At 39.5% G+C, this 26,675-nt stretch overlaps 1 protein-coding gene across 1 annotated transcript; it reads right to left on the bottom strand.

The window, feature by feature from the left end:
* Positions 1-272: 272 nt before the first annotated feature.
* On the bottom strand, positions 273-26,660 carry phyhiplb (phytanoyl-CoA 2-hydroxylase interacting protein-like b). The gene is made up of 5 exons (XM_059653154.1): positions 26,591-26,660; positions 17,743-17,939; positions 9,060-9,234; positions 5,041-5,158; positions 273-1,411 (listed from the first exon to the last, which is right to left on the bottom strand). The coding sequence occupies exons 1-5, from the start codon at positions 26,649-26,651 to the stop codon at positions 877-879; spliced, it is 1,086 nt and encodes a 361-aa protein (XP_059509137.1). The 5' UTR covers positions 26,652-26,660; the 3' UTR covers positions 273-876.
* Positions 26,661-26,675: the final 15 nt, after the last annotated feature.

Genomic DNA, 26,675 nt, shown 5'->3' with positions numbered 1-26,675 from the left:
TCTTAGCTGAAATGCATGTTTTCTCAGTAACTTGAGATATTTATTTTCCTTATTGGGGACCATTCAACAATATTGCTCATTGTTTGAAAACTGTCTATGCATGGGGAGAAAAGTAAACTTATAAGTTACTGTTTGGTTAAGCTGAATAATGCTGGCACTTTATAATTCTTCTTACATAGTTATGGTTGCTTCCTTCAAAAGAAATACAATGAACTTAAATGATACAAATGTTATAGTTGGTGTTGGAATGTAATAAATAGGGTAGTAATATCTGCATTTTACAGCCATTTAATTTTTAGAAGCAGTATAGTTCCATAACACTCTAATTACTACAAAATGCTCTGTAGTTGATCATCCACCCAACCATAAATCTTTTTGGATCAATTCAAATACAAATATTTTTCTATTGTTACATTTTTCAAATACAGCAGTTTTAAATGTTTCTTATTAACTAGTTAATACAGGTAATGTGAACAAGTTGGAAGAGTCAAAAAACTGTATTTCTGTTTTGCAAGATAGTCATGCTGTCACTGTCACCTTTTTATGCTTATTCCATTCAATAATTGTTCTTTCAACGTTAAATACTTGTAGGAGAAGGCTATGGAAAAGCTAAGATTTTTGCTTTGTGAGAGCACGTTAATATCAATTGTACCTGCTCTTTTAAAGCAGGAACTCTGCAGCAATTTTACAGAGTATCTCAAAAAGAAGCAGCCATTTACATTCTTGTAAAATGAAAGTTTCAGTAAATAAATCAACCAGCAGGTAAGCTTTCGGTGAAAAGCTGCATCATTTGCATGCTTTCACAAAGAAAGAAGTGAAATAACGCAAAATGAAATCTATATTAATGTCAGTAGTGTGAAAGTGTAGATTGTTCAATTAACGTCCAGCACTGATGTTACAAGTCTTGCAGCTAGGATCTTTTTTTGCGTTTGCTGTGGATAAACTCATTAGCTGATGGCCACTGATTTCAGCCACACTACCAAGAGAGAGATCCACTGGGTCAGTGTAGATAATTTCTAAAATAGCGTCCTGGGCATGATGATAAACAAGCCTACCATCCTCTTCTGTGCATGTCAGGAATTTGTTGTCAGCGATATTTAGCTGAGGAAGTCGCTGCTTGCAGAATTCATCTCCCTGCGATCCCATAGGTGCAATAACCAAAATGATGTAGTGGTATGCTGTATACATACAATAAAAATCACCAAAATAGAGGTTAGTATTCTGGTTGAAGAGTTTGCTGGCAGGAATCTGATAACGGTACCTCCCATAAGGTGAATCATGAGGAGGTTTTCCAGTGTTAAATTCAGTGTTGCAGCTAAAGAAGATGCCTTCCAGTTTGCCACTGATGGGAGAACCATGACTGCCACTGTTATCTTTGATGGAAGTTTGCATCATTTGTCCTTGATGTTCTCTGAAACAGTAATCAAGTTAGTGATGCAGGGGTATTAATTAATACTTACAGGTTTGGATTACTCACTGTCCAAGCTTACAACAACACTCTAATACATGTTCTGTTTCCAAAAAAGACACAAGAATCCTTCAATATAATCAGATTACACAATTTGACAACTTCACATTTTTAATATGTCTACAGAATAACAAGGTAGTCTGAAATCCTTGCACCACCTGTCTCCTATGTTGATAATGGTACAGATGTCATTAAGCAGACATGTTGCTGTTTTTATGCCATGCAGTTACAGTTAATCCAAGACCCAGTTTCAAGCCAGCTTGGAATTCTCTTTGCAGTATTGAGTCTGTATGTAACATTTAAAGTAATCTTGACTCGGGGAGGTTACACCTACAATTCTGAACAAGGCATGAATTTCATAATAACAATGCAACCATGCTTAAAAACATAAAAAGAGTGACCTCCTAAGCATACCAGAACAGCGTTCTGAAATGAGGGGCAGGGAGATTGGGTACGGGAAGCAAAGAGTAATAAGAATGGGAAAGGGATTACAAGTCAAAGTACTTGGGAGAGGGCATCATTTTTCACATACAGCCAAGAGCTGCAGCATTTACGTGAAGTTGGGAAGAGAATGAGGGGAGTCATGAGTCAAGTAGAAGAACCAATAGGACAATTAAACCTCTGAGGGGCGAAAATACTTTCCTCCTCATTCTTTTTCAATAAGCTATCTATTGTGACCATCTCTTATTAGCTCATAATAATTGAAATGTAATTGTTTCTCATCTAAGGTAAATAGCTTGGAAGCTATCCTCATAATGTACAAATCTAAGATTTGGTCATATACCAGATTTCTCAACTCCTTTACAGTGAACACAAAGACCAAAACCAGACTTAATGTTCACTGGTAGTGGGGGTGTATTTAATCTCTTGTGTCAATCCTACACCTGATCTATACCCAAGGGCAAACAAATGACTGAAGGCAACATTCCTGGGATCTATGGTGCCCCTTGTACATCAGCCTTGGGATCACTTCAGGAAATTCAGCAGGTGTCAGCAACCTATACTAAGGTCTTCAGTGGGACTCAGTGTTTTCTTTTAAAATATAATTTATTTTGCTTTGGAGCTGCAAGCATCACGGATGCTCCTTGCAGCAGAAGGTGCTAGCAACTGTGCGATCAGAAAGCGGGCACCAGCCATAGTGAAATGCTAAGATAATAAAATGTGAGGCTGGATGAACACAGCAGGCCAAGCAGCATCTCAGGAGCTCAAAAGCTGATGTTTCGGGCCTAGACCCTTCATCAGAGAGGGGGATGGGGAGAGGGAACTGGAATAAATAGGGTGAGAGGGGGAGGTGGACTGAAGATGGAGAGTAAAGAAGATAGGTGGGGAGGTAGGGAGGGGATAGGTCAGTCCAGGGAAGACGGACAGGTCAAGGAGGTGGGATGAGGTTAGTAGGTAGCTGGGGGTGCGGCTTGGGGTGGGAGGAAGGGATGGGTGAGAGGAAGAACCGGTTAGGGAGGCAGAGACAGGTTGGACTGGTTTTGGGATGCAGTGGGTGGGGGGGGGGAAAGAGCTGGGCTGGTTGTGTGGTGCAGTGGGGGGAGGGGACGAACTGGGCTGGTTTAGGGATGCAGTAGGGGAAGGGGAGATTTTGAAACTGGTGAAGTCCACATTGATACCATATGACTGCAGGGTTCCCAGGCGGAATATGAGTTGCTGTTCCTGCAACCTTCAGGTGGCATCATTGTGGCAGTGCAGGAGGCCCATGATGGACATGTCATCAAGAGAATGGGAGGGGGAGTGGAAATGGTTTGCATCCCTAAACCAGCCCAGTTCGTCCCCTCCCCCCACTGCACCACACAACCAGCCCAGCTCTTCCCCCCCCCCCCACCCACTGCATCCCAAAACCAGTCCAACCTGTCTCTGCCTCCCTAACCGGTTCTTCCTCTCACCCATCCCTTCCTCCCACCCCAAGCCGCACCCCCAGCTACCTACTAACCTCATCCCACCTCCTTGACCTGTCCGTCTTCCCTGGACTGACCTATCCCCTCCCTACCTCCCCACCTATCTTCTTTACTCTCCATCTTCGGTCCGCCTCCCCCTCTCACCCTATTTATTCCAGTTCCCTCTCCCCATCCCCCTCTCTGATGAAGGGTCTAGGCCCGAAACGTCAGCTTTTGTGCTCCTGAGATGCTGCTTGGCCTGCTGTGTTCATCCAGCCTCACATTTTATTATCTTGGAATTCTCCAGCATCTGCAGTTCCCATTATCTCTCATAGTGAAATGCTGCTGGCTTTCCACTAAGTGCCCCACAGGTGTAGAATACAGCAGGAAAACAGTTATGAAGTAAAAGTCACATTACAAAACAGTATTGTTAGTCTGTACCAAACTAGTCATATTAAGGACTGCATGGGATCATATTGTCTGTGAACACATGTAAATTTTGGAGTGCTCCCTAAGGAATCTGGATTATGATGCTTTCAGCAACAGAGAAACTGTGAAAGAAGTAGCTAATAAATCTTTTTAAAAATGTATTTACAACAATCTGGTTATGTTAATTATACTTTGCTAGTATTTTTCTCATTACCATACATAGATTTTGATGCTTTATTCATTAATGGGTAGAGGGCATCACTGGCTAGGCAGCATTTATTGCCCATCGCTAATTACCCAGTTAACAGTCAGTCAACCACATTTCTGTGGCTCTGGAGTCACATGTGGGCCAGACCAAGTAAGGATGACGGTTTCCTTCCCTAAAAGGATTTAGTGAACCAGATGGGTATTCTTAATTCCAAATATTTAATTGGATTCAAATTCCACCATCTACTGCGCCAGGATTTGAACCTGGGTCCCCAGAATATACTCTAGGTGTCTGGGTTAATAGTCCAGCAATAATAGCACTAGGCCACCGCCTCCCCTGAAAATCGACAAGATCTAATTATCTTGGTTTCAGATGTTTCATTCTAATATTTTTACTGAAGTGTTCTCACTTAGTTTTATTACCTTTTTTTTGTCTTGTTGAAGAAACAAAACATAATTTAAAATCTAAGTTGTTCATACTTAATTTATTTCACTTCCCACTAGATAACTTCAACTTACTGCTGCCTGTGAATTAAGACTATATAAAATAATAACTAATGTCTTAATGACAAGACAGCACAAATGTGTGCATATAGTTACCACTAAGTATAAACAATCTCCTTCTGTGTTCACCTATTTTTTATTTCAATAATTATCATTTTTAAAAAAGTGATTTCTAGCATTTTATTTTTGAAAAAATATTATTCCTCTCGGTGGTCACAGAGTTCAACACAACTAAAAGTCACATCCAGAGATAGTAAGAACTGACGATGCTGCAGTCAGAGATAACACTGCAGAGCTGGAGGAGCAGGAAAGTTGATGTTTCGGGCTGGGACCCTTCCTCCAAAAAAAAACCACCTTTCTGAAGAAGGGTCCTGACCCAAAATGTCAACTTTCCTGCTCCTCTGATGATGCTGTGCTCCTCCAGCTCTGCAATGTTATCTGACTCCAGTATCAGCAGTTCTTACTTTCTCTCTCCAAAACTGATGGATGTAACTTTTAACAATAGAAATTTAAAGCAGCTTTGCCTGTGATGATTTTTTTTTTTCTTACCGAACATAGTCAAAATAATCTTTGTGCTGGTTACGATAGAAAACTGAAAACTTCAACATGCGCCCTGAAATCGCTTCAGCTTTTTCCATCAACTGTGTAAGGTGAACCTTGGAATAGTCTGTAGAACAAACAATGCATTTTATTATTAACACTGCATTATGTTTCAACTTTATACTAACAACCGACTGGGAACAATTACTTAACATGATTTGAAGTTCACACGCACATGAAAACATTACTTTGAAGTGAAGGCATCAAAAGCAAATAATGAACAAATGTTCATCTCAAACAAACATTTCCCATTTTAATAAAGACAGATATATTCAACCCATTAAGTGGCAGCTGTGGAGAAAGAATTAAGAAGCTTGGAAATGTCAAGGAAGGGTAAGCTGGAGGTGATTGAAGGGAGGAGTGAGCCTGAGATGCTTTTTGGGAGGGTGCCCTGTGATGGTTGCGAGGAATGAGTTGGATGCAGGAGAAGGGTGGCTAGATTGTGAAGAGTATTGGTAGGTTTTAGGCCTGTTAGACACCGGTGTTGCAGGGTGAAAGGTCCATCATGGTAAGTGGTCCAAATTACATGCTGAAAGATCCATTGGTGGGAACTCCCACAAAACCATTTGTAGAACACCAAACTTCTAGTTTGCCAATGTAAGTTGCTAAGCTCAATAGTGACACAACATCTCGGCATTAGGACTGGAAAATCTGAGTCCATGTTTCAGGTTCATAACCTTTCATCTGAGTTCAGTATTGTAAATGTACTAGGTTTCAAGCAGATGAACTGGGGTGATAAGGAAACATTTGTAAAAATGAAAGCGTGATAAAACAGTAAATGATAAGTGATAATGGGACAAGTAAAGAGTTATAAATGACTGAACTTCCGCCAGCTGCAATCATAGAACAGAATCACTGAAGGTTTATAAGACAAAGAGGCCACATAGCTCATTGTGGCTGCAGTGGGGCCAAAAACTCAGCCTAATTCCACTTGCCTGAAGGTGACAAAACTTGAAATGCATATCAAGAAGCCATTGACATTAGTTTGATGACTTGAGCACTTCTGGTACATCAACCTCATCAGGGAGTAATGAGCTCCTGATCCCTACCACTGTCTGGGTGAAAAACCTGTTTCCTCATCTTCCCTCTTACTTTTCTCCCAAACAGTAAGTCTATGTCCCTGTCCTTTATACTAAAGTAAATAGGCCCTAAGGTACATTTATCCCCACTGCTGCACAGATCCCTGAGGTCTACACGTGGCAGAAACTTTTATGCAGGGAAGCTCCGCATCGGCATGTCAACTAGAGTCTGTAGAGCTGCTCAGCAGATGAGCAGCCGTGGACTCCCATCCAATCTATCTATCCAAAAGCAAAAACAAAGGATTCAACTTGCAAAGTAAAGGAAACAAAATTAGGAAAGCTCAAGTAATAGTGTCTGAAAATGTTGAACCCTGAAGGCTGTGAAGCATTTAATTGAAAGATGAAGTGTACTGAGTTCAGTGAAATATGTGTAGGTATAGGTGAAAAGCAGGTAGGGATTTAAATAAAAGGCAGGCCACCAAAGTTTTGTAGACTGACTGTGTTTCTCTCAGAGGTCTGTAAAGCAGTCATCAAGTTGTGCCCATTCTTCACAATGTAAAGTACACCATAAATCAACATTTAATCTGGAAAGTGAGTTCCAGGCCCTAAATGGTGAGGTGAGAGAAGGTAAAAGAGCAGGTATTACATCCTTTTGTGCCAGAGTAGTGCTATAAAAAGGGAATTGGGGATGATTTGAGAGGTCGACTAGGGTGTTCACAGGGAAGAATCCCTTCAGGATGCTGAAAGGGTGTCAGAATTAAGCAGCTGCTTCATATGTTCCAAATAGAAGTTATATTGGTAAGGCAGTGCACAGCTGGGAAGCATTCTGGATAGCAGCAGAAGTGGTCAGTGTTACGATAAATCAGATTCTACAGTGATAGAATTCTAAGCTAATACGGAGGAGGGTGGGTTCAGGTAATAAGCCTAAAGAGCAAAGGACAGCAGAGTAGCGACTTGGGTAAAAATAAGCAGTGGATCAAGAAGGAGCAGTGAGTTTAACAACTAAGTTAGTAGAGCTAGTGACTAAGGAGACAAAATTTAAAACCAAATACATTGTATCCAAAAATGCAAAGCATTTGCAACAAGTTAAATGATAAATGCCAGGGACATGAATGGATTTGATCTAAATTCAGTGACGTGCGGTTGAACAGTGTCAAAGATTTTTTTTTTCCCTCTGATCCAAGACGGCAGTGGAGTAGGGCTCCTCAGTCTGAGCTTGTCTGCTTCTACTGCTTTTCTTTTCTCACTTTCTAAGTTATTTTTCTCTCAACTTACTTTCTGGAGGGAGCTTGGTCATGGAGGCAGCGAATGGCAGCAGCTGAGGACACACAGTGGGGGTCGCAAGGTACTGCTGTGGCTGGGACCCTGGAGCGAGACTCTGGTGACCTATGCCATCTCGCTACTGACCAGCATTTAGGCTCACCGGCCACCTTGCCAATGTGGGAATTAAGAGATTGAGCCTAGCGCTGGAGAGACCAAGCCCTTGTGTGAAAACCCAGCGTGGAGTAACTGCGGGCTCATGGATAAAGGACTGTAATTTGAAAGTTCTAACTTTGTCTTATTTACTACTTTACACTGAGAAGAAGTCATGTTGAACTTTTAACTTTATTTCTTTACTTTTCTACATTTTATCTAAGATATCACAATGATTGACAGCATTGTAAATATTTTACTCCTGTATCCCTGTACTCAAGTACACATGACAATAAAACCTAATTCTAAAAAACAGTTGGAAACTAAATATTCCATGATACAAGTAAAAGTGGGCCAGAGATAACTTCACTTTATGAATGGGAACTAAGGAAATCTAAGAGATAATAACCTTGTGTCTGTCTTCAGTCGATGACACAATAAACATTTTTTTTAAAAAAGGAGAAAATCCAGCAAGTACAAGGAAATTAAAGAAATCAGTTTAAGAATTAGTACCACAGAAAATATCACATGTACCTACCTGTCCCCTAATGTTCAAAGACTTTGCTTCTGTCACCTTCTGAGGGAAAAAAGTTCCAAAGATTCTCACAATTCAAAAAAAATCTCATGTCTTAAATGGGTAACTACTTTTATGTTTTTTAAACACAAAATCTAGAACTAGGGATCACTATCTCCAGAGGAAATATAATTTTCACATCCACACTCCCTCAGGATCTTGTGTCATGATCAAGTCCTCTTTCTCTCTCTCTCCCAAACTCTTAACGAATATTCCAAACCCAAGTTGACCAATCTTTACTCAAAAAACCACCCTGCCCATACAGAGAATGAATCTAGTAAATTTTCTGTAAACTGCTTCCAACTTGAATATATCCTTCCTTACTAAGGTGACCAATGCTCTACACATTAAAACAGATGTGGTCTTACCAATAATCTGTAGAACTGAAGCATAACAGCCCTACTTTTGTATTCTATTCACATTGCATTAAATAATAAAATTCGATTAACTTTCCTATTTTACTTGCTATTCCTGCAAACCAACTTTTGCAATTATTAAACTAGGAGGCTGAGATTCCCCCAAATTTCAGAGCCCCCTCATCTTCAACCATTTAGATAATACACTTAGTTTTTACTCTTTCTACCAAAATGGACAACTTCATATTTTTTCCACATTTTATTCCATTTTTCAAATCTTTGCCCACTCAATATCCCATTGTAACTTCCTTACTTTCTCTTCACAACTCTGTACCTTTGGTCCCTTCAAGTCATTTATGTAAACTGTAACAAGTTGAAGCTGCAGTACCAACCCCATGTCACACCATTTGTTACTGTATAGAATTTGGCAAAGACAAAATCACATCTCTCTTTCAGTGTCACTGTTTCACTGATACTTCCCATAACAAAGACAAATTGAACCAAAGAAATATAAAGCAAGAGTCATAAATGATAGGATTTTTGCAGAGCTTGAATGTTCTCTCTAAATACGCCTTTCTAAGAAATTCATTCAAATATAAATTTTACCTGCAGTACAGAATTCCACAACTTCACTCCAGTCTGACACCGTATAATCTCCATCACCTTGCTTTGATGCAGTCTGAACAGCCACAGTATACTCTGTTCTGGGACTTAAGAACCAATGACCACGCACTGTCATTGGCAAAGGGACTGCTTTTGCCACCAATTTAGTAGGAACGTCCTGCAGAAGAAATGGAATTCTGATCTCTCAAATAATCCATGGATACTGCACATCGTCAAAACCAATGTTTTCCCTAAAGTTTCAAACACTTTAGGTTCAAAAGAAGCAAAATGCCGTTGGAGATTTTCTTTGTCCACAGAACTTGTGTTTGAAACAGATTACAAACCTGAAGCCATATTGAGTGAAACAGGCATGGGTAAGAAAGAGTTCCTGAAGACAAAAAGTGCTGGAAATCACAGCAGGTCAGGTAGCATCCAGGGAGACAGAGCAAGCTACCACTGAGTCTAGAAGACTCTTCATCAAAGCTCTGGGGGAGAAAGCAGGTTAATAGTTCAGATTAAGTGATCAGAAGCTGAGAATGTTCCCACCTTTTCCTTAGCTCTTTTCCTTGAATATTCTTATAACTGAAAGCTTAGACTTTCTCAGTCTTTTAATAATCTATGGGTTTTTAAACAAACTCAAAGTTTCACAAACTGAACTTGTTCTGAGGTAATTTATTCCCTTCTTTGATCTGAGCAATCTCCTTTCAAGGAGAATCTAACAAACCCTGATCAGGTTACCGTTAAACTGCCCAAAAGTTTTTCTCTGGTTATACCAAGTTAAAATCAATCTTTGATTATTCTCAACACAAAAGCAAATCAATGTGTTTGCAATGTTTTCTCTCCCCTGTTGTAAAACCAAATAATATAAACAAACTTCCATTAAGACTCAAGGAAGCACACACAGGTTTAATATCATGGCTCACAAAAGAGTGACCTAGTCAATTTGTAAATCTTTTCACAAAAGTAGACCAAAATTCACTTTTCACCAGCTACTTATGAATCATCCACCATTTATCACATCTGTCCCCAAAGAAGAGTAAAAATGTACCTTCAAAAGGCATTGTTGTTGAGAAATGTAACTCCTTCTAACACTATTACTGTGTCACATTAACAGTTGTACTATATTGATATCAAATGCACAAAATGAGTTTCATGGGAACCCCCCATAATTTACACAAGTTCATTTGCATCACCGAACACAGTTGCTTTCACAAACGCACTGAACATGAACAATTTTAAAATTGTACGGTTAATTAGATTACGATTAAGTTTAAGCTCCACCAAAACAGCCATTACTTCTTATCCTGAAATTTTTCCAAAGAATTGTGATCATATAAACAAGTTTCTTCCACATTGTTGGAGAAATATTTTTCAAAATGATGCAGACCCAATGAAAGACTCAATCAAATATTTTGGCTTGACATGCGGTCAATAATTTTGAAAAATAACTGTTCCATCACCATCTTGTCATTCTGCTGTAAAACAGCCGTATCAATGTTGTTGCATTAACAGCCAGACTTCTTAAAATCTGGTGTTACTGAAACTGGTGCAGTTGACATCACAGCTTTCAAGATGCCAAAGGCACTCTGATATTCTTGTGTCCGCTCAAATTTCCTGTCTGTCTTTAACAAATTAATTACAGGAACCACAGCAGTGTCGAAGGTTGGGAAAAACCTGATAAATCATCATCACACTGGCGGTCCCTCGGAGATGAGGATGACTATCTTCCATTCTCAAAGTGAGTTTGCAAGCCACTGTACAGACCGATGCAGCTACGTGCAGGCTCTGTTACACTTGGAACAGGTGGTGGTCAAGAGAAGGGATGGGTGGGGTGTTGGTTACAGCACGCTCCTCTTGCTGTTTTCACCTGACTTCTGATTTTTCCCTCATGGCAAATCTTGAGACACTCAACAACTTTGTAGGTGATTCCCAGGCGTTGGTGGGAATGCCACACTTTGCCAGCGAGGCCCTGAAGCGCTTCCTCCATCAACCTGGGGCTTTCCTGCCGTCTCTGGAATGGGAGTAGAGCACCGACTTGAGGAGTCTCAATATCTCTCATGAGGACAATGTGTTCAACCCAATGCTGCCTGCGCAAGATCCTGTGAATCCATTGGGAAGAAAGATGCACTAACTCCAGCGTCCTCAACCCGGCCATTTAGCCCAGCATCGAGGTACTGACAGTAATCAGTACCTCGATGCTGGGCTAATTGGCCGGGTTGAGGACGCTGGAGTTAGTGCATCTTTCTTCCCAATGGATTCACAGGATCTTGCACAGGCAGCACTGGTGGTCCTTCTCCAGAGCCTTTAGGGTCTGCTATAGACAGTCCACAACTCAGAGCCGCATAGGAGAGCAGGTATCACCACAGCCCTGTATGCAATGAACTTGGTGTCAGATCTGATGCTGTCGTCCCCGAACTCCATTTTCCTCAGGTGGCCGAAAGCTGCACTAGAACACTGGAGGTGGTGCTTTGGTCAATAACTGCTTTGGTCGACAGGGCACTGCTGAGGCACTGGAGTTGACCAACATTCTCCAAAGCTTCCCCATGAACCCTGATGATCAGGGGCTCGCTCCACAATGCTGGGCCAGGTTTGTGGAAGATCTTTGTCTTGTGGGTGCTCAGGGTGAGACCCATATTCTCATAATTCTCTGTAAAGATGCTGACAATGATCTGGAGCTTGTCTTGAGTTTGTAGAGATGCAAGTACCATGTGCATACTACAGCTGGGTGACACTGGTTTGGCCAACTTTGGTTTTGGCTTGAATTTCCTGCTGGTTTTGTAGATTAGCTCCATTGCAATGGGGAGCTTGTTGGCGCGGAAAGGTGAAGCATTACAGCGAGGTGATTGAGAACAGAGTTGGGGCGATGACACAGCCCTGCCTGGCACCCTGGAATGGGTCAGTGGTGGACCCATTTGTCATCACTGTGACTTCTGTGTCATTGTGGAGCAGGCAAAGGATGATGACAAACTTCATGGTGCAGACAAAGCAGAGAAAAACACTCCATAATGCTTCGCAGTTGACACGATCAAAGGCTTTTGTAAGGTTGAAGAAAACCATGTACGGGGTTCTTTTCTCCGCATTTCTCCTGCAGCTGTTGTGCAGTGAAAATCATGTCTACTGTGCCCTTCCAAAGCCAGAGGTCACATTGCAATTCTGGGAGGAGTTCCTCTTCAGGGAAGAGATGGATCAGGAGAACCTTGGCGATGACTTTTCCAATGATTGACAGTCGCAAGATTCCCCTGTAGTTACCATGGTTGGGCTTCTTTCCTTTTTTGAAAATGCTCACGACCGTGGCATCTTGGACCTCTCCTGGGACGCTCTCCTCCTTCCACATAAGGCAGACAAGGTGTGCAGCTGCAGTGGGAGCTCATTGCCTCTGCACTTCAATGCCTCAGCTGGGATACTGTCTGCTCTAGCAGCCTTGTTGTTCTAAAGCTTGCAAATGGCTTTCTCTACTTCATGCAGGGTGTTGCTGAGTTTGTAGATTAAGATGATTTTGTTTTGATTAGCATAAAGTTAATGCAGTAATGAAAGCAGATTCTTATATCTCATTCCAAGTTTCCCCAGCCGAGTGTTTTTATAATCCCCCAGTAATTTTACAACACCTTCTACCCAATCTGATAAAACTCAATCATGACAGCACATTACAAAATTCTGCACTTTGTCCTAGGTGTGGGAAAATCCAAAACAGCTCTTACTTTTCCTTCTCTAGATGTTGCTTGGCTTTGTCCCACAGTGTGACTCAAATTAGTCACTTTTTCTTTGGCAAATTCACTCTTAGCCTGACATATACCATATTGGCTCTTTATAGCCGATTAAACAGTTCAGTTAAACGGTGTAAATGTTCTTCCCACGTTTGGCTGAAAATAACTGAATCACCAATGGAAACCACAGTCTTTCAATAACTTTGCTGGTTAATCGTTAGACGGAACTTGTCAATATCTCTTTAACAAGTTAATTTTGATGGTGAATCACACAATTTTTCAATGCAGTCCTCCAAATGTGGAATAGGATATAGTCTACTTTCATTACCACATTAGCTTTGTTCTAATCAAAACAAAATCTTTATAAATCCAGCCAGTTTTGGTACCATCATGATAAACAAGGCCCAGCAGTTGACTCAATTCAATAATAACATTTTCCATCATGAACTTAATCTCTTCTTGAGTTAAATTCTTTGGATTGCATCTGAGAGGATCTTCTTTTATACACAATGCATTTCCTATATTAACATCATGAACAGCCATGCTTTCCTTGGCCTATTCATAGAAATTGACCCAGGATTTGTAATAGCCTTTGAAAGCCCCTTAGTTTTATTTTAAAAAAGCTTTCATATTATACTATCTAACATTTTAAGTACTCCTGTACTATCCAATCTGATTTGTACAGGATAAACTTTTGAAATGTTCAATTGCTGATTCATTCTCCAATTCTTCTGATAATGCCATTTCTCTTCCTATTTTTTTTCCATTAACATAAACATACATTTGACTACTATAGAGTCATGGAGTCAGCTGGCAGAGAAACAGACCCTTTGATCATTGCCCCTGTCACAGTATCTCTTTAACATATTAATGTGACACACAAAGCTGATGCTTTGTCCAAACTGGAATACTCCCTACATCATATAGAATCAAAGAATCCCTACAGTGCACAAGGAGGCCATTTGTCCCACTGAGTCTACACAGACCGTCTAAAGATTATCCCACACAGACCTACACCCTCAATGATATTAGAAAGCATTACAGAAAATATTAACACAAACTCTTCCAGAGAAAAGATTTTAGTTGTGGGAATAAATTTGTAAAACCAGGGCTTTTCTCATTTGATAAGGAACTATTGAGCTAATATAGAGGCACTTGAAATTATGAGGGCTCTCGCTAGAGCAGATAAGGAGAAGCTGTTCTCGTTGACCAAAAGGTTAAGAACCACATGATTTAAAAAACCTCTGTCATGAAAGAAAACTCTTTTTACAGAGCAAGTTATAAAAATCTTGAATGCACTACTGTAGAGTGTGGTGACAACATTACAGTGTAGGATTTGTTTGGTAAATGCAGATACAAAGTTATCATTTCACAAGTCTATAATACTGACTACTTCCATGAGCAGTTTTTCCTTTTGGTCCCAAAATGGTCTCTCTTTTCCAATCAATACACTTCTTTCAATGTGTTCTTCTTCCTTTTATCACTTCTATATTCAGCTTGCTTCTCATTCATTATTTTCTTGCCATCTGTAATAGGCACCCTTTTTGGTGCATCTTGTTTTCTACCTCTCATCATTCAGGGAGCAAGGCAGGTGTGCATCTGTGTGTGAGAGAGTGAGAGCGGGAACAATAATTTACCACAACTATACCCCAACCATCTCACCCTTAAAGGCAACAACACTATTTGATTACAGCATTGCCTATGAATCTTCAATTCCAATTTACCATTGTCAAATCTGATACATCCACCAAAACTGTTCCTTAAATTAATTTCACTCGATATTAGTCTGTGTTCTTTTTCTTAACCAATTTATGAAAATTGCTCAGTTTCTTAACTGTTCCCCTGGCACGTGATCTGCATCATTTCCCCAAACAAGACTTGTAATACCTCCTTCCTCTTTCGGCCAGAAATGTACTGTTCAAGAACATTCAGCTGAAAGCATCTTGAGAAACTTTTGGCCTCTCCACTATTTCTATCCCAGTCAGTTAGGGTAATTGATGTACATTATACCGCTGGTGCTATTGTGCCCACCAGAAATGGGTTGAGCATGAAAAAGGAAGCAATTCTCGTAAAATAAAGCACATCCAAATTTTCCATTGTCGCTTGACCGATTTATTCCTGTACAGTGAATGGCTGGGAGCTGAAACTACAAGCTGAAATCCCAGATGGTCTGTTAATAGATGTGCCAGAGCTTTGACTTGAGTAATGTATTTATTGTATTCAATAACTGTAATTACATTCTGATACAGCAATTTCAGTCTGGACAGGCTTTCCTGGTTGGATGTTAAATAACTGTTTGTTACTTCTTAAGTCTTGCTTTAAAATAACTTGATGACTCAATTAAACAAAAATATTTACAAGAAACAACAAACATTTAGTTGCCAGATCCCAAAAACATTTCTGAATAATTGTTATTTTGGCTTTTATCCTAATATTTATTGTCAACTTTATACAAAAATACACTAGAACATAGGCAGAGAATTGGATCTGCGTTTAATAATATCAAACACATGCAACGTAGTTATAATGCTGCTGAACTGATGTACACTGTTGCTGACTGAGGTTGGGCAGGACGCACTGCCGCTCGCTCTCGTTCTCATCCCTCTACTCCTCGCACATATAAATGGATGTCACCGGACACAGATAATTATCAGTGTGTAGTGGTCGGGACCAAGCGGATCTCGTTGACTATGAGATCCTAGATTCAAGTTGTTAACCTGGGCCAATCAAGCAGCCCTGGCTGACCTGGTGATTCAGAATCTCCTCAGTTCAGGGAATGACTCCAAGCTGGCTGACCACAGTCAGTGTACTATGCATGTGTCTTGGTGATGGGTCACTGTGCATTTATTTCACAGTGGGATCCTCAAATACAGTTTGTTCAAGAGAGGGCAACAGGAAGTCTTATGGATTTTCCAGTATAACTAAGTTTTTCAATTTTCCCATAACACTCAGAAGGATTTCTCAGAGAGGTAACAAAAAGGCTAGAATGGGGTCTAACCTCTTCACTGCCTATACCAACTGAATTCCAAACAAAACCAATACAGCCATACCTTCTGACAGCTATCAACTCAGGCATGTGACTTGCAGTACATCCAAGCTGTTAGATCAAACCCTGCAAATTCTGGTAAATCCAGCAGTTCTACAGGTTATGAACCTTAGCTGCTTGTTTAATTAATGCGTGTGACTTCCAGAAAGAGGACGTGATAAAGTGTCCCTCAACATCCTTTCAAGGTCCTATTAAAAGAAACCAATCCTCAATAGCCCACATGAATCAATTTTCACAATCATTTAGATTGGATTCCTAAAAGAAACACGTCAATAGTAGAAGCATGTTTATAACATTAAAGAGTAAAATAGTATGAACAATCTTTGAAAATGAATATTGTTTATGATTCATTTGCAATCAGAGTATCAGAGATCTTACATATAGCATGCACTTCTAAATGTCATACTTGCTCTCTGCACACTCTATGAATCATACTTAAAAACCTATTGATTACATTTACCTCTGGTTGAGAACTTCATTACTTCCAACACACCGTTACTATTCCAAGTGCCTATTCTGTCTTTTGATCAGCACCTTTTTAAATCTCAGATAACTGACAGTGACTGATGTTTCCCTAAAGCTCCTTCCACTATATCATTCTAATCAAGAAACAAGAATGGGGTCTACATTTGACGATGGGTCATTATTTGACGCTATTTTCCAGGAAGGCAAGGATGTCAATCCAATTCCATAGCACACCTGACAACATTGTTCAAGGAATTTCCAAGTGATAATTCCTCTGAAGAATTCTGAATTTTTGTAGAAGTCAAATAAAAAATAACAGCTGCTGAAATCCTGCAACCAGAGTTAAATGGTTAAGATGAAAGCTTCCAAAATCGTTTCGTCATTGAAATCATACCCAAGAATGTTTAAAACAGAACACTCCCTAAAGTCTCTCCAGAACAACATGCCAGTTTTGAAGTTTTAATGCTTCACTGTTAATCATGTACAACATAATGCTTTATATTTGACTTAGAAGCAGAAATTTGGTGTATAATCTCTCCTCATGAAGCTACCTTCCAATGACAAGCAAATGACGACTGACCTCCACACAGCTTTTCTCACTTCTGGTACAAACATAATCTAAACTCATCTTACTTTGTTATGAATCCTACAGAGAAATTGCAAATATAACCAAATTTACCAAACAATTCCTAAATGAAGAAACTACCAAAAAGTTTTCACTTGTTTTAATTTTGCCACAATTACTAAAAATTAAGCATGATTTAACTCACATGTGATACTCAGTTAAAAAGGAAAATCTCACTTTAAGGAGTTTAAGTAATTGAGATGCATCTTGTGCAAACAAGTACTCTTATCCCTCTCCACACAAACTGACTTCTGGTTTGTAGGATTTCAAATTCCACCTCAATCAATTCAGCTCTCAGTTCAAGCGCATTGGCAGCCATATTCCATCGAAGGTTCCTGTATACGGTTAAGAATGACATATTTCTTGCTGGCCAAGAAAATTACAATGATCCCCTCATAATCAATGTAAAATCTTAAAAAGTTTTATCCAACATTATTATAACAATTAGATATTCCCTAAACATTTTAAATAAATTACAACTTTTTCTTACTGTGCTGCTTCTGGGTCAAAAATCATTATCTACACCATCTGGATATATTCTGCACAAAATATAAATGTTCAGAGAGTCTTGAGTTAGAAACTTTAATACACAGCGACAAAGTACAATACATATATGAATATCTTTATTTGGATTAATAAGTCAACAATTGCTTAATAAGTCAACAATTACCTTTCCAATGTTAGGGAACTCTCATCAAGGGAAGTTTCAATTTTTACTGTAACCAATCCCAATGGTGAATTATTTTGTACAATTTGGGTCCAGAAAGAATTAAATGAAGACTGTGGTTTTAAGGTATAAAATAAAATATGCAGAATTAAGTAAATAATTATAATACAGTATTTTACCTTGTGTTTGAATTTATTGGAATTCTTTGTTTCTTTCTTATTAAGATCAATGAAGTAGTGTGTGATACGATCTTTGTATTTGGGATCCATGCTCCACGAGATCTTGAAAGAATCACATGTTATATTACTTATTTTTATGTTATGTGGAACGGCAAGTTCTTCCATCTCTGCAATGCCACTGTCTTGCGATTTGTTTCCTGTGCAAAAACAAAATTCAAAGTGTTTTTATAGGTATTGATATAATGACATAAAACAGATTATCACAAAACAATTTAAACAGGAAGTTAAAAGGGATTGGTAATTTCTTATCAAACATTGTTTAATCAGCTCGTAATACCTGTTTGCCTAACTTAGGCCTGATGCTTGGTGCAGTGCAAAAATTCCAGTACCAAGCTGCAATGGATGGTGAAACTTATCAACGACACAGTATTTCAATGCAGTATCTACGGGTAATGGCATATAGTATTTTCCAATTTACCTCACTGATGTGATTAGGACACAAACTCAGTAATTGAATCTAGCCATTTTAAAAATGTGGTCTTACAATGTTTAATGCCATTTAAACTTCACTACTTTGAAGTAATAAAAAAGTGTTCTAACAAAATAACCAATAAAACAATCTACCAAAAGTATCTAAATCAACTGCAATTCATATTTTTCTTCTCAAATAGAAGTTGGCTTTAAAACAACGTTAAGTGGAGAAATTAAATAATAATTTGAACAATCTCAATTCAAAAACTGCCTGGAGAAAAGTTTTGCAACATCCCCCAGGTCTCAAAGTCATTTCTCTCCATTTCTAGTCTTCACTTTGTAAACCAGACCTGGATTTTAAAAAAAAATTCCCGCTACTTTAATTCACACTGTAGTAGTAACAGCCTTTACAGCACATCTTCAACAATGTATGGAGGATGCTCCCGATAGCTGTCATACAAGTAGATTTTGTTTTTAGCTTACTCCAAACAGGCATCATCAAGGTGACCAAAAGTTAAATTAAGTATGTTTTCAGGTGATTAGTAACCAGTCCAATCAATAACTTAAAATGATATGATCCATTAATTAGCTAGCAACTTGATGCTTTTGTAAAAGATTGCAAAAGAAAATTGAACAAACTAAAATTGTCATGCCAACTTAGTTTGTAATGGCTCTGAATAATCAAAGCAAACAACCCAAGTTTAAATCCATAGATACAGTGATGGAAAAATAAACAAACAGTTCATTTTAAGTACTTTTAAGCATTCTGGAATGTCCCAAGGCACTTCATGAAGTATTAACAAATGTAATTTGACATCCACTCAGATTTGGCATCAAACCACACAGACAAATGAAAAGAGTAATGAAAGAACAATGCCGGGATGCTGTCTCTCTCTTGGCTACAATTCATATTAACATCACTTGTAGGCAGAGCAAAGAAAAAGTCAACATACTTGGTAAGCAACAGAAAACAGCAGCCAGTCTCAAAGGTGGCACTGCAGTAAGTGTGTATTTAGAAAAGTTCTTCAGATATTCAAAAAAAAATACACAGGTAAATGCACGCTGGTTGCCCCACTCCATGTGTTTTCAGATGAACACCTTGAGACACAATCTGTAGATGAGTAATAAGACAGAGCCATGTACAGATTTGTGATGCATTTTGAAGCTGGTAGTACTAGAGTAGGCAGAAGTCAATGGAATCAAGCACGGTGCTCCATCCAGTTATTTTGCAGAGAAAAGATGCTCGGAAAGGATGGTGTAGTAAACCATGTCAAAGGCGGCACATACCCCATAATGCATAAGGTTGAATAATTTACTAGGCTACCTGGAACAAGTGAAATTTAATGCAAAGAAGAATGGACTAGTACAATTTGATAGGAAAAATTAGGAGAGGCAACACAAAGGGCTCAGTTCTAAAGAGGGCACAGGAACAGAGTGACTTGGTGGTGTACTGAAGATGGGTAATTGAGAATGTGGTTAATATGGCATGCTAGACTTTAACGATAAAAGCTTGGTGTCCAAAAGTAGAGACATTATGCCCTTATGCAAGTGGTTTACTGTATTCAATTACGGACATTACATTTTCAGAAAGCTCTCAAACCTTTAGAAACAGTGCAGAAAAAAAATTGAGAGTTTTTCTCAGAATGAGGGTCATTGCTTATGACACAAGCTATAGAAGCTGGGATTTTTCTTGAAAGAGTTAAAATAGTAGGGGTTAAAGCTTTAGCGATGTAATCAGTAATAAGCAAAACAATAAAGTTAAAAAAAAGTCAATCTAACAAAGAAAATCATCCAAATGTCAAGGTTAGTAGCTAGTAAAGCCTTGGGATGGAGAACAGACAATGCCTACAAAAACTGTAGGGAAGAATGGGGTTGTTAGAGGACGAGTGGCAATGGTGTCAGCAGAACCCATTACCCTGTGTACATACTGTTCCTCCTTCTTCCACATGCTGCAGTAGGCTCACAGTACAGACATTGTACATATTGTGAGGCCATTAAATTGTCCATCATTCTAGCACAGTTACATTTCGAGCTACTCAGAGAATTGAACAACTGGATGCAAGGTCAATACAGTGCCATTTATGGAAACACAGCAAATAACATACAGTATATTGTCACCTGTGCCATGAAACTTTCTCCCTCTCCCTCCTATTGCATCCTAGTCCCTGGTTCTTCAGCTGGGATGCAGGAAGCCTGCTTGGCAGTGGAGCATATTGGCCCTGGAGGTTTTGTCAGGCAATCCCAGGAGCACGACTGAATGATCCAGTGATGCCGAGGGTCTTCTTGCCAGATCAAGTGTACTCTGTTTAACACGATCTTCCAAGGGTCAGAGGAAGTCCAGCACAGTTAAGGTAGAGGGGCCGAGCCACCCTCTGGAATGTGCTGAAAGGAGACTTCTGAAGAAAGTGCATCTGGAATGCTTGCCAGGTTCCAGACCCCTCCTTTGTCATGCTTTCAAACCTGAGGAACAATGGCTGAGGCAATGGAGTGCAGGCACGTGCAGTTCTCCAGCCGATCTTGATGGTGCTAGCCCTGGTTCTTCACAGTAGCTACCAACCAGTCCATGACGCAAGGAAGGCAGTTAGATGGTTGTATGACTTGCTGCCCTTCTGCAGCTTCTGGGCAATATGGCGAATTAGGTCTCACATACCTGCCTGCAGCTCCTGGACAGGAGACAAGTGGTAGGATGGCTCTCCCGTTTTCCAATTTCCAAATGATTGAAGACAGGTGTGTTCTTATGCAGTGCAAAAGGCGTTTAAACCATAACCCCCCTCCCACAATTCGCATGTTATACCATTAAGGATACAAATGACAGGCTTTCTTCCAATTATTTTTCAAAAGTACGAATATTTATCACTCTATGCCTGAAATGCATTTCAAACCATATTCATTCATATAATCACAGACACATGAGAAAAGGCTACAGGGGTATATACACTGAGGTCTTAAAGATCCACTTTCATTTATTTCTCTGAAGATCAAGTATTGAAACACTGCAGACTTGTTCTTCCTCTTTAGCTGCCCGAAGGGGAGGGGGGTCTGGAAACTGATGGGCAGATTTTCAGTGGCTTCTCTGGCTTCACTTCAGTTGAGGTACAGTCAAAACCCTGTCACAAAAATACGGTTTAGCTCTTCAAACAGCCAGGTTAACTGAAGTGCAAATTCCCTGTCTCCTGATTTTAAAAAAAAAGGGATTAATTCATCACAGGCATTTGTTACCCATCCTGAATTATTCAAGAATGTTGTGAAGTGTCATCTTAAACCATCGCAGTTTACCTGTTTAACTTTTGTGTAATAGTTTGGTATAGCTGAGTAGCTTGTTCGGCCATTATAAGAGTGCAGTTGAGAATCGACTAGACAGCTGTAGGTCTGGAATCATACGTAGCAAGCACAGATTTCCTTTCCTAAAAGACAGTAGTGTACAGATGGGCTTTTACCTCATCATAGTTTCATGACCACCAATGCTGGCCTTTGAATTCCAGACTGTCAACTAAACCCCAGCTGAGTCATTTGTGAAAGACTAACAGAAGAAAAGCAAAAAATATATACTAGTTCAAATAGTTGTTAATCAATTTTCCATGCTACAATTTATTACAATAAAATACTGCAAAGATGGCAACTTGTTTTAATGCAGTAAAATGCAGAGATGCAAACAGATCAAAATGTGAACAAGTAACAGAAGTAGATGTTAGGGTTTGATTGACAAAAGCCAATGGAGAATCTTGAACGAAAAGAGAATGATAGAGAAGTTTAAGAAGGGAGTTCCACAGAGTTGAGTCTTAGATAACTGAAGATATAACGCTAACAATGTGCCAAAAAAGCTGATTACTTGGAGAGTTGTGGACTACAAAAGTTACATTGATGAGCTAGGACTGAGACCAAAAGAAATTACCATTAAGAACTTTAAATTGGAGATAAAGGACCAGGAACAAGGACAGGAGTCACTGGTGAGTGGGACCTGCTTCAGACTAGAAAAGACAGTCACAGAATCCCTGCAATGTGGAAGCAGGCTGTTTGGCCCATCGAGTCCATACCAACCCTTTGAAGGGCCACCCACCCAGACCCACACACCACAACCCTGCATTTCCCATGACAAATCCACTTATCCTGCATATTCCTGATCACTATGGGCAATTTAGCATCGGCACTACACCTAACCTGCGCATCTTTGGACTGTCGGAGGAAACCCAAGCTGACATGGAATGTGCAAACTCCACGCAGACAGTCGCGAGAGGCTGGAATCCAACCCGGGTCACTGGTGACGTGAGGAAGCAGTACTAACTACTGAGCCACCATGTTGCCAAGGTGGATCAGAAATTTGGCAAGCAGCAAATTATAAGTTGTTCTGGAAGAGAGCTCACCCACAACTGGAATGGTCTAGTCTGAAGGTCAAAAATGCATGGATAAAAGTTATAGCAGCAAATGAAATTGGACAACGTTACTGAGTGCAAGTGTAGGTGGTTGTTTTGACGCAGAATATATGAGGTAAAAAGTTCAGCTAGTGGTCAGATAAAACTTCAAGATTACCAACAGTTGGTTCACCAAAGAGAGGCTGAGGAGTAGGAGAGAATCAGTAAAAGCCAGGATGTTGGGAGCATGTGGTGGCAGCTGAAGATGATGGAATCGGATTTCTTATTTAAGCTGCAAAACTTAAATCAATTTTACAGCACAAAATGCAAGGGGGATGGACGGAGGTAACAGACTGAAGGCAGATGACCAACTATTGTTTGCTATGCTCTAGCAACGGGTAAAAGTGAAGCCAGGAAAGGTGGGCCCACCGAATTAAACAACAGAGAGGCAGTGGTGTGATAACCAAGGCCAGACAAATAAAAGGATGGGGAGAAAAGGAATGCACCAATCACACAGCAAGTTCTTTGTGCCTCCAGGTGGTCTGTTTTACAGGGGTGCCAGGTTTCCTAATTGGAAAGATTCATACTTGGGGGTTTTGAGAAAGGTCAAACCCAGGAAGCAATAATACCATAAAATGAGGAAAGGAAGGCGAGAGTTTGCGAAGTTGTTTCTTTTTAAATCGGGGGGGGGGGAGGAAGGAAGGAAGATGTAAAGAGAAACAATTCATTATATCAGAAAGAATGACAGCCTAAAAAGAATGTGTGAATAAACACTTTTGAGAGTGGGGTCAACAAAGCAGAAGCTAAGTCTCTGGAATAAGGAAGACATAACGGCAGGCAATTGGGAGTTTTCGGGTACATTTATAATTGAATTGATAAAGTACTTAGGGCTGATGTGAGAAGCAAGGGGATGGAAAGGGACAAGCAAAACTGGTGATGAGGGATGTAAGGAAGTAATCAGAAATGACCTTGCCTATAACTGAGTCCATGGAACAGAAAGGACACGCAAGGCAGCAAAGTTAAAGCGCACTGACGAAATTAGTAGGACAGCATAAACACGAAGACCAAAATCAGATAAATTATGTAAAGTTACAATTATACAGACAAAAGCAACAAAAACAGAACTGCGAGTTAAATGACATTAGCAAAAACAATTCAAAGCAATCATAGTGAATATATGATTGGTACAAAAATATCTTGTATTGACAACGGCAGTATATGCTGTGTAACTGTGTGGGTCATGTAAAGTTTTAACTTCACAATTTGGTTGATGAAAATCATTAATTAAAATGCATTTTTATAAAATTCAAATGCAAATTTCTGTAAACAAAGCGATGCAATCAAAATAGCCTTGTCAAAGGAAAGCATGCTTGGAATTTAAATGCTTCCCACTAAAAGAACAACATTTCATCATCTGGTAGAACAGTAGATTACCATTGTGCCAATGAACAGAGGAGGCTTTCATTAAACTTTCTACAACACAAGCTGAATCAAGTGCTCCAATTCTGGTTAGATATACCACTTCAAACTAGCAGTGCTCCATGCCAGAAAATGCAAGGAATGAATAAAGCAAGTACAGCAATCAACAGCCAAGTGAATAGGATTAGAACAGTGTACTTTTAGTAATCATTTAATGAACATACTAAAGAAAGAACTGGTTTTGCAGCAGCTAGATATTCCATGGTTGAAACACTGACTTCTTGAAAATAATATGAAATCACAACACTGTGATAAAGATATGGAAAGTGCTCAACAGATTCTAGTGTCTCTCCTTCATCATGTGAGAAGTGGAATGTTCAATTGACCAGGTGTGAGTCTGCATGAGTTTTGTTTCATCGACATTCAAGGAACAGGCCAAGTCTCTTGTAGACAAAATTAAAGAGATTAAGAAAGGCTAACAAGTCTGATGCAGAGCAGGAAATGACACTGCAGCAAATCTGCCTACTGTGCGTCACGTACATCTATGGTAATCAGTTTGGTTATGGCACAGAGGATAAACATTATTCCATCTAGGTGGTATTTAACACAAAACCTGAAGGGTAATTGATCTTTGATGGGGTCAATATCAGTCAGGTAGAATGTAAATAGTATGGGGGCTAACACATAGCAATGCTTAACACTGTACAAATCTGTGGAAAACAAACCATAGAGGTTTTAATTTGCTGAATCAAATGCTGTGGTCAGCTTGCAACGAAAAAGATTTGGTCATCGCCCTCAACGTTTTTCTTGTATTTGCCCGGCTACAAAGAACACGTAACAAATTTTTCTGGAACGACTAAAGCTACAGTCTTTAGCACGTCTTCCTCAGCTACCGTAAATCGGCAATTCAGGGGAATTGTGTCAGGATCTTCTCTGCTGTTGACAACAGGGGAAAACCTGCCACCGTTGATGAGGAGATGCGACATTGGATCAGCTGCACCAGGTCAATCTTGTATAAATTACGCCAGAGAGAGTTTTCCAACAAAGACCTTTGCAAGTCAATAAACATGCACTTAGGAAATTCCACTAAATCGGAAGTCACACAACACCAGGCTATTGTCCAACAGGTTTATCCAAAATCACAAGCTTTTGGAGCGCTGTTCCTTCATCAGGTGAAGTCACTTCACCTGATGAAGGAGTGGCACTCCAAAAGCTTGTGATTTCAAATAAACTTGTTGGACTATAACCTGGTATTGTGCAAATTGTGACTTTGTCCAACCCAGTCCTATACCGGCACCTCCACATCATGGCTAAGAAATTCCACTAACAATAGCTTCACCACATTCTCTAAATTCAATGGGGGTAACTTTGAGTAAATACAACTATCCTTCTCAAAGTCAGTTCTACTAGCAATCAAGCAAAACACCTGCAAGACCAATTAGAATGGAGTGAACTGTGTATCTGGATGGCTAAAAATTATCTCCTCTGCCTGTTTTCTCAACTCTCAAATTACTACCATTCTGGGAAGGATGAGGAAATCACCTCAACAACACTCAAACTTTTCGTGAAGAACAGTACCATTGATATAAATCAACAGGAGCGGTTTGTTACAAATTTTGAAGTAACAACCTGTCCAAACATGTATTATTCTTTAACTCCAAACACCTTAAAGATGAGGCAAAACAGCAACAAAGAAGGAAAGAAAAGGAAGCAAATCCTGCACTCTTGGTCCCACTACCCTGCAGGATGTCCTCTCCACGTGCCCAAACACCTGTGAGCCAAGAACCAACTATTCGGCCACAAGAAGAATACCACCACAAACTTGGAACCCTGAGCAGACATCATCCTTGAATCGAGGGACAGCTAATAATTGGTAGGCCAAACTTATATCGCTTAGGGCAACATCTGAATGTCTCAAAATTCTTCACATCCAATAAAGTACTTTTAAAATTCTTACATAACAAAACTAATGCAAATTGCCCTTAAGAGAAGTTGAAATAACCATTGGTTCAATAATGTTTGCATAGGGCCATAAGTTCATCTCCAAATTGTGTATTTTACATCCAAAATCTGACAAATAAGGTGTCAGTTCCACAACTTAATTGAGAATGGCACCTACAACAATGCAGCACTTCCTCAGTGCTGCATTGTAAGTGGCAAAGTTGGATAATGTGTTCAAATTTTAAAGTGGGACTTCAATTCACAAACTAGTAATCTGAAGCAAGAAGCTACCAATTCAGCAAAATTACAGTGGTAACCAAACACACAAGGCTAAGGTCAAATTTGAAGCTGTTCTGCTTTGTAATACTATATTAATAACTATAACTTTGTAATAACTATATTAAACAGAAACTGTATTACAAAACAGAATAGATTCAAATTTTTTGCTTTACATAAAATGAGTGTCAGCATTAGATTCCAAGATTTAAACAGTTTCTTGCAATGCCATGGGCTGATGGTAGCTTACATTTCCAAAGCTGTCAAACCACAGCTAATCTGAAACACTGAATTACAGTATTCAATGGGAAAATAACACAACATAAAGATTTTGAAATCAAAGTACAATACGACATATTCTTGTGAAGAATTATGATTTAGATATACTCAACTGTTAATTATTTGCTGATAGCTGACGCCGTAGTTCTTCCACTGTTGAAGACCTGGCGTCATGTCTACTCTTTTTCTGGAAACAAC

The sequence above is a fragment of the Stegostoma tigrinum genome, chromosome 20, assembly GCF_030684315.1.
Source record: "Stegostoma tigrinum isolate sSteTig4 chromosome 20, sSteTig4.hap1, whole genome shotgun sequence".
NCBI classification, from domain to species: Eukaryota; Metazoa; Chordata; class Chondrichthyes; order Orectolobiformes; family Stegostomatidae; genus Stegostoma; species Stegostoma tigrinum.
Note: the sequence above shows the minus strand (reverse complement) of the source record. Positions and strands in the feature narration are given on the sequence as shown.